At 41.8% G+C, this 8,929-nt stretch overlaps 1 protein-coding gene across 1 annotated transcript in view; it reads left to right on the forward strand.

The window, feature by feature from the left end:
* The window catches only part of Hspbap1 (HSPB1 associated protein 1), a 54,355-nt gene that overhangs the window by 19,478 nt on the left and 25,948 nt on the right, over positions 1-8,929 (forward strand). Inside the window, exon 2 of the mRNA XM_031363779.1 lies at positions 169-354. Coding sequence (XP_031219639.1) covers positions 169-354 — 186 coding nt within the window. The remainder of the gene's footprint in view (positions 1-168; positions 355-8,929) is intronic.

Consider the following 8,929-nt stretch of genomic DNA (forward strand, 5'->3'; position numbering starts at 1 on the left):
AAAAGACAAGAATTCGGGCCTTTGAGGCCAAATAGTTATCTAAGTGTGCAGTTCCTGGAGAGATTTGCAGAACAGAAGCCGCGCCAGCCATTCTCTCACCATAGTACAGGACGGAACGGCACACTTCTGTCCATTGTTGTCTGACGCTCTCTATGCCTCTCTCCCTAGGTGAACCTGTCAAACCTTTTACGCCAGAGAAAGCAAAAGAGATTATAATGTCTCTACAGCAGCCTGCAATCTTCTGTAACATGGTTTTTGATTGGCCATCACGACACTGGACTGCGAAACACCTTTCTGAGGTCTTGGAGGGCAAGCAGATCCGGTTCAGAATGGGCCGGAGAGGCACAGGCACAGGTAATTGCCATGGCAGCCCCTCCTCCATAGCACCCTGACATGCTCAGCAGCGCTCGCCCCATCTCCACACAGTCCTTTATGTCTAATCATACACAGGAAACAAGAAAGTGTGGGGAAATAGTTTGACCTCATGCAGGGTTTTTTTACCCCTTGTTTAAACAGTGGGTTTAAACGCGTAACACAAAATGCAGATCTGCTCATTCACCTTGTTGCTAGACGTTGTTGTGGCTGATTGAGTACGGTAGACAATGTCTATGTATGTTCATGCGCTCCTGCTTGGGCCCCTTTCCTCTGAGGGACAGCAGTACTTTAATATAGAGAACTGCGGTGTAATACTCTGAGTACCATGTGGTCTTCCCTTCACTTGTGATTCATCTGGAACACATTCCTACATGGATGACCCCAGGCTATCTATGACACTAAGTCTTGCTTATCTTATCTTTTTCTTTATGGTCTGCTTGGCCTTCATTGTACTGCATGGGTATGAAATACATGTATGTTTTTCTATGCAAGCGAGGCAACATTGAACTGTTCCCACTTGTGAAAACAAAAACAAACCCACAAGGCCTCACGGTGTTGCCTGGGCTGGTCTCCACCTCCTTCCACTGCCATCCTGTAGAAGCTGGGGCATGGGCACAGGCTGCACTGCACTGGGTTTGTTTTTATTTTTATTTTTGTTGTTTTTGCTTTCCTTAGTAGTAATAGATGATTTTTAAAAGGCTTGTTTGCCTTTTTTTCCTGAACACTGAAAATTAAATTTTGACATTTTTACCCTGTTATCAGATAAAGTGATTATCATTATCTCTAAACTGTCGTCATTATAAAAGATAGACTTGGTATGTTTCTAATCTTTAAGTTGTCCATCACTGTGCTCTACTCTCTAACTGGCATTTCAGAATGTGTAACCTGGTCCCGTAAAAACTCAGTGTGCATTGCAGAAAAGTAGTATGCAGACCTGATTATAGCCTGAGAGGAGCTAGAACGTTTCCCAGTTTCCCTTTCAGCAGCTCCAAGCTCCTTTCTCTCTCTTGACCTTGTAGGATATGGCCTGCAATTTGCTTTCGGTGTCTAGAGCCATTTTGGACTCCTGAGACAGACTGAACAGAATTACTGTAGTTTGGCGTCTCGTTCTCACAACAGACTTGATTGTTTAGGTATTGTTAAATGAAATGCTTGACTAGTGCAAGAACTGTGAGTTTGTGAAACAGATCTGCCACTGAAGTGTCTATTACTGACTTGAGAAACACAAATTGTGGAATCTGCACACCCTGCTTAGACTGCAGACACCACAGCACTGCTGGTAACTAGTGTTCATTTCTGAGAGTGACTACCTGAATTCTCCGGCTTAATCTGCTTACCTTCTTCCTAAGCGTGGTAGGACTGTTTCTGCAGATGAGTCATGGTGATTTGAGTTTTTCAAGTCAATACTTAAGTCTAAAGGGAGTTTTTACAAAGCCTCTCTGCAGTTGTGAGAAACCACTGAGGTTTTAGTAATGGTAGCATATTTAACAATTGAAATAAAATTCTCATAGCATAGAATGTAGCATTTAGCCATTCGAAAGTATCTAATCAAACAGTGGTTAACATTTTCACAGGCTGTACAGCCCACTTTCTATTTTCAGAATGTGTCATTATCCCATAAGGAAGGCCAGTGCCCCAGCAACACCAGCCTACTTCTTTCCTCTGTCTACATGTGTCCATTCTGGATGTTATTTGGAGTCACAGTTGAGCCAGCCCCTGGGTCTGCTTTCTTTCACATAACCTGTTTTCAAGGCTTATCCATAAAGGAAATATAAATTGAACATCTCAAATCTGAAATGCTTTAGAATCTGAGTTTTAAGTACCAGCACAATACAACCACTGGAAAATTCTATACCTGATCTCACAAGCCAAAATGTATAACTTTTAAGCCTAAAACTATATAATAATACTGCCTTTTGCTTATGTTACTCAAAGGAAGGTATGAACTAAAAGTGAATTTCATAGTAGCCTTGGCTTCAGTCCATAAAATTGTTTCTTCTATATATGCAAGTATTCCAAAATCCAGAAAAATATGAAATAAGAAGCAAACCACTTCTGATCCCAGGCATTACAGATAAGGGGTTCTCAGCTGGTGTGTATCAGCGCTTCATTTATCTTTAGTACCCAAGTGATATTCTGTTATGTATGAATGTGTGTGCCCTGTTTGCTCATCAGTAGATGGCAATGCAGGGTTTGTCTGCACTTTGTTACTATTAGGATAATGCTCCTGTGCACATTTGTGAGGTGGAAACTTCTAGTTCTTTGGGAAGTCAGTTATGTCAAATGATGTTTGGCTGGGGTACACAGGTGAAAGGATATCTTGCTAAAGCAGACACATGAAAGACTGTTTTCCTGAAGCAGACATAGGTGAAAGGATGTTTTGATATAGTAGACATGTGAAAGAAGGCTTGATGAAGAAGTATAAATATGACCCCACAGACAGTGGGAGACAAGCACTGAGCTTTGGTTTGGTTTGCTCTGCCTCACTATTCTTCGCTAAAGACACTCATGTATTGATTCGCCTTACATAGTGTTGTTGAGTTGAACTTGTAGTAATGCTGTCATTGAGAGAAACTCACCCAAGAACTGCTCCTGAAATTTCTATGGCCTTGCCTCAGGCTGGTTGTCGAGCCTGGCAGTTTCTTCAGGATTGAATTAACAGCTGCCTGGTGTCTGCCTGCCTAGAGGACTGGTCTGCAGCTGCTGAGTCATATTTGGTGTTTGCTATGGGGACTGAACTGCTGTCCAAGAAGATCAAGCTTGCATCCCAAAAGGGATGAAACAGGTCCACTTCCCCAATATCCTAATAACTTCTCTCTTCTACTACTTCTGTTGAGTGGTGGGCTAGAGGAGAGGTTGAACCCTTGTTAAAAGTAGGTTGCAAAAAAATGTATGCCTACACATTTTGGTGTGGATTTGGAGTAGAGCTGTTTTCCTTCCACATGAATATGTAGAGCTAGCAGGAGACACACACACAGCTTCTTAACCTTCATAGAACTGCATTCCATATGGCCTTACCATTTTACATGGCCACCAGCTATGTGGGAAGGTTCCAGTTTTCTCCACCTCTTGCCTCCCCCTCTTTTCTCAGTTGTAGTCATATTGGTGCGTGTGAGGACATACTCCATTGTGGTCCTGATTGGCCTTGTTCTGTGACTAATGAGATCTCGTGCCTTTTGTAATTGTGCTAACCAATAGCAAGGTGTGTTTATATTTTTTGCTTGATTTCTAATGGAGGCTTTAGTTGTTGACTTGAAAGAGCTCTTTATATATCCTAGAGATTAAAATTGCATGTGTCCACACATGCACATACACACACACTGTAATTTTTTAAAGTGTTGAGCAAGTGGCCTGGTGGTGGTGGCACACGCCTTTAATCCCAGCACTTGGGAGGCAGAGGCCAGTGGATTTCTGAGTTTAAGGCCAGCCTGGTCTACAGAGTGAGGGGCAGGATGTATAGTATTGCAATCCTTTACTTCCAACACTTAGAAGGTAGATCTCTGTGAGTTCAAGGCCAGCCTGGTCTATATAGTGAGTTCTTTTTTTTTTGTTTTTTGTTTTTTGAGACAGGGTTTCTCTGTAAGCCCTGGCTGTCCTGGAGCTCACTCTGTAGACCAGGCTGGCCTCGAACTCAGAAATCCGCCTGCCTCTGACTCCCAAGTGCTGGGACTAAAGGCGTGCACCACCACGCCCGGCATATAGTGAGTTCTAAGCCAGCTAGAGCTACGTTGTGGGACCCTGTCTCAAGGCAAAATAAATTCATATGCACAAAGCATTTAGAATAGTGCCTGCATAGTAAGTATTCAACAAATATCACTTAACATACAAATAATTTAAAAAATGAAAAATAGGGTGTCTTAGTCAGGGTTTCTATTCCTGCACAAACATCATGATCAAGAAGCAAGTTAGGGAGGAAAGGGTTTATTCAGCTTACACTTCCACATTGCTGTTCATCACCAAAGGAAGTCAGGACTGGAACTCAAACAGGTCAGGAAGCAGAAGCTGATGCAGAGGCCATGGAGGGGTGTTACTTACTGGCTTGCTTCCTATGGCTTGCTCAGCCTGCTCTCTTATAGAACTCAAGACTTCCAGCCCAGGGATGGCACCACCCACAATGGGCCCTCCTTCCTTGATCAGTAATTAAGGAAATGCTTTATAGCTGGATCTCATGGAGGCATTTCCTCAAGGGAGGCTCCTTTCTCGGTGATAACTCCAGCTTGTGTCACATTGACACAAAACCAGCCAGTACATAGGGCTTCTTTAATTTAAAAAACAAATTGGAAAAGGCCACAGAAATTTCAAAATACCTTGTTGTTTGGTTGTTGTTGCTCTTAACCACTGAGCATCTCTCCATCCCAGCATGTTTGTTTTTAACAGGTTGTGTTTAAAAATTAAAGTTGTATTGATTTTCACAGGCTGCTTTATTTTTTTCTCATCATATTCAGAGGAACAACCTATGACATTAAATGTGACTTTTAGGGGCTGGAGAGATGGCTCGGTGGTTAAGAGCACCGAGCTCTTCCAGAGGTCCTGGGTTCAATTCCCAGCAACCACATGGTGGCTCACAACCATCTGTAATAGGATCTAATGCCCTCTTCTGGTGTTTCTGAAGAGAGCAGTGGTGTACTCATATACATAAATGTGACTTTTAAGTGACTCCGTAGTGTTCCATTATATGGCAGTATCATACTTTATTTAAGATGTTCCTGTTTGTTGTGTTTAGGTGGGTTGGAGATGTCACTAGATGATTTCCACTGAACAGGGGAAAACAGGGTGCTTCTAAACTGCCTTGAATCTTCAAGCATATAAACGTGCCCAAGTGTGTGACTATTATCTATCTAGGATAGATTCCTAGAAGGAGGTCACCAAGTCCAAGGGTGTTCCAGTTATCAGCAGCACTCACCAGAGACCTGAGTCACTCTGGAGTCTTGTGACAACCACCGGCTGCTCTGTCTCCTAGGCGGAGTCACCCTTCAGGGTCACTCACTCCACTCAACACTTATCCCAGGCCATTCCTGATAGCCCATCTCCTCCCTCTAAGGTCTTCCTGCTGTAAGGGCAAGGGCCTCATCTCATCCTGGGTTCAGCATCCAGTCACAGTCGTGCATTTGTGGAGTGACAAAGTGAAAGGCTTTTGACACACAGGCAGTAGGTTTGCAGAGAGATGGCTTCTACGAGTCTGTGTCCTTCTAAACCAAACAGAAGTTTATCTTTTAGAAAATCTAGTAGGTGAAAGGGTGGGATCTCATTATTGTAATTAGCATTTTTGCTGGTGATGCTGAACATAAATTCATATTTAATAGTAATTCCTGATAATTGTCCTTTGTTTCAGAGCTTTGGGGGTTTGTTTTTTGTTTTATTTACTTTTTAATTTTGTTTTGTTGTTGTTAATGCTATTTCTTTGAGACAGGGTTTCTCTGTGTAGCCCTGGATGTCCTGGAACCAGGCTGGTCTTGAACTCACAGAGATCCATCCGTCTGCTTATGCACCCTGAGTGCTGGGACTAAAGACGTGTACCACCACTGCCCTGTGTATTTTACTCTTGAAGACATTTTTTTTTTTTTTTTTTTTTTTTTTTTTTTTTTTTTTTTTTTTTGGGTTTTTTGGTTTTTTTGAGACAGGGTTTCTCTGTGTAGCCCTGGCTGTCCTGGAACTCACTCTGTAGACCAGGCTGGCCTCGAACTCAGAAATCCACCTGCCTCTGCCTCCCAAGTGCTGAGATTAAAGGCGTGCGCCAAGATAATTCTTTATGCTATGAAGTTTCCCCGTTTATTGTTTGTATCTGTTTGGCTACAGATGTGCTTTTTTATAATCAAATCAGCTAGTGCTCTACAAACATTTATTCTCATTTGTCTCATTTTATAAATTTCTTCTCTTAAAATAGACTACTCTGCTCTACTCTGCTACTTTCCTCTAACAGCTTAATGATGGCATTGCTGTAGTTTTTCCAAATAACACGCAGTCGGGAAGCCTAGCTCCAGCCTCAGTTACAAGGTGGCCATCTTAAATTGCTCTGGCTTACGCAGCGTCCTTTAGTGTGTCTCCGTGTGGTCTTGTGTCTTCTCGCATCAGTTTTGAGGGTACATCTTAAGTTGTAGCTTTGGGGCTAGTAAAGTGATTTGAAAGCACCATCTTAGCACTGATGACACATTTTAGTGTTTGAAACTACACCTCTGACAGCCCAGCTACTCACTTCCTGTGTGCTTGGGGCTGCTGCTGCTGCTGCTGTCCTTTTTGTTGTTGGTGGTGGTGTTTACCTCCCACCCTGGTGTCTCAATTCTATAGCTCACTGTACCATTGTATAGCCCAAGCTTGCCTTAAACTTGAGGTAATCCTCCTGCCTCAGCCTCCACGGGGATTACAGGCATGCTGATATAGGTGTATATATTTTATGTAGCATATGATATTTCTGTATATGTATACATTACATATCAATCAGAATATTGACCATTTCTTTGTAATAGAAGTATCCAAATACTTCTATCTATTTCTTTTGAAATACATGGTCCATTGTTTCCCTGTTATGTGATAAGACACCAGAACATCTAGTATCTAACTGTAACATAATTCCCACTAATAGTCTTCCCCTGTCGCTCCATCCTGCCTACTTACCACAGCTCTGGCAGCCACTAGCCTGCTCTTAACTTCTGTTATTCCTCTTTCCTCAGTATCTTTGAACTTTATTCATCTAAAAGGTTTTTACAGTTATACGGAGTGCTCACTTTAAAGAAACCCTTCTGGAGTGAGACAGAGGATCTCTGTGAGTTCAAGGCCAGCCTGATTTCCAGGACAGCCAGAGCTACACAAAGCGACCATGTCTCAAAAACATAAAATAAAAGGTTAGGTAGTGGTAGTGCATGCCTTTAATCCCAGGACTCGAGAGGCCGAGGCAGGAGGATCTCTGTGAGTTCAAGGTCTGCCTTCTCTACAGAGCTAGTTCCAGGACAGGACAGCCAAGACTACACAAAAAAAAACCCTGGGGACAGGGGAGCGCATTTGAGGGGGGATGTGCACATGCATGTATGCTTATCTGTCTGTCTGCTGTGTAGTGCCTGCACATGAGTATACTTGTACATGAGTTTTATGTATGTGCCAAGACCAGAACAGGATGTTGAGCACTGCCACTCTGCCTGTTTATGGGATGTAGGTCTTCCACTGAACTGGAAGTTCCCCGCTGGGCCATCAAGTTCTTAGGATCCACCCATCTGTGCCTCTCAGGGCTTGGGGTGCAGGCATGTTCAGCCAGGCCTGGCTTTGTATGGTTTTAGAGATCTGAACTCAAGTCCATGTGTGTGCAGAATAAGCACCATTACCTACTGAATGATCCTGGACTCTCTCCTTGGCTGAAATTCATTAAGCCCTAAAAATTAAGTTTGGAATGAAGTTTATGTTGTAAAATTTTATCTCTCTGTACAAAAACGTATTATCTTACTTATCAAGTCTGTCAGCAAAAAAAGAGATGTAGCTATCTTTCATTACTGCTAGTATAAAGAAAAAAATTTTGCCAAATGTATTCAGTATATATAATGGGGAGTTTAAACAGGGTCTCTCTATATAGCCTCATTATGTTTTATTGATTTGTACATAGATAAAAGCCATTTCTCTGTGTTGATTTGTGTTCACTCTTGTGGTGTAGGTGGTTGGCTGGTTGGCTGTTCCTGTAAGTCTTATAGAAAGACAAGTACATAAATTTGTAAACAAAAAAAATATTTTTTTGTTTCTTTTGTATTGAGTATATTACTTATATGTGTCTTAGGTCTTGTTTAGAATTTTTGGGGGTGCTTGAAACAGTAATATTAATAACTGACCTTGAAAGTAATTGGCATTATTTTTTGTTTTTAACTAGTACACAGAAACCATGGTTTTGGTTTTGGTTTTGGTTTTTTTAAGGGTTTATTTATTTTATATATGTGAGTACACTATAGCTGTCTTCAAACACAACAGAAGAGGGCATTGGATCCCACTACAGATGGTGTGAGCTACCATGTGGTTGCTGGGAATTGAACTCATTCCGCTGGAAGTCAGTGCTATTAACCGCTGAACTATCTCTCTAGCCCCCAAAAACATAAAAAAGTTTTACATGTTAATGAAGTACCATGTTCAGTATATCTAGACATTGCTAATGTTTAAGTCAGTTGAGCATATTTATGTCTGAATTTCTGTCAGTTCTTTGTGTTGAAACTTTCAAAATTCTTTCTCTTAGCCCTTTGAAATATTTAATACTATATGACAATCTATAATTATAGCCTGTTCTTAAAACTTTTTTTAAAGCCACTCATGGTAGTATATGCCTTTACTCCCAGTACTTGTGAGGCAGAAGTAGCCAAATTTCTTGAGTTTGGGGCCAGCCTGTTCTATACAGTGAGACTCTTGTTTCCAAAAACAAAAACATAATGCCATGCTGAATTTATTTTAGGACACAAATAGTGAGCAGCATCTAGGTTTTAGACTCTTTAATCAAATCCGTTTGTCAATGTGAGTGCTCAGTGGCAGCACTATGCCCCAGCGGGCAGCAGTGTGTGTGTGTGTGTGTGTGTGTGTGTGTGTGTGTGTG

This window comes from Mastomys coucha, unplaced genomic scaffold, assembly GCF_008632895.1.
Source record: "Mastomys coucha isolate ucsf_1 unplaced genomic scaffold, UCSF_Mcou_1 pScaffold12, whole genome shotgun sequence".
Lineage (NCBI taxonomy): Eukaryota > Metazoa > Chordata > Mammalia > Rodentia > Muridae > Mastomys > Mastomys coucha.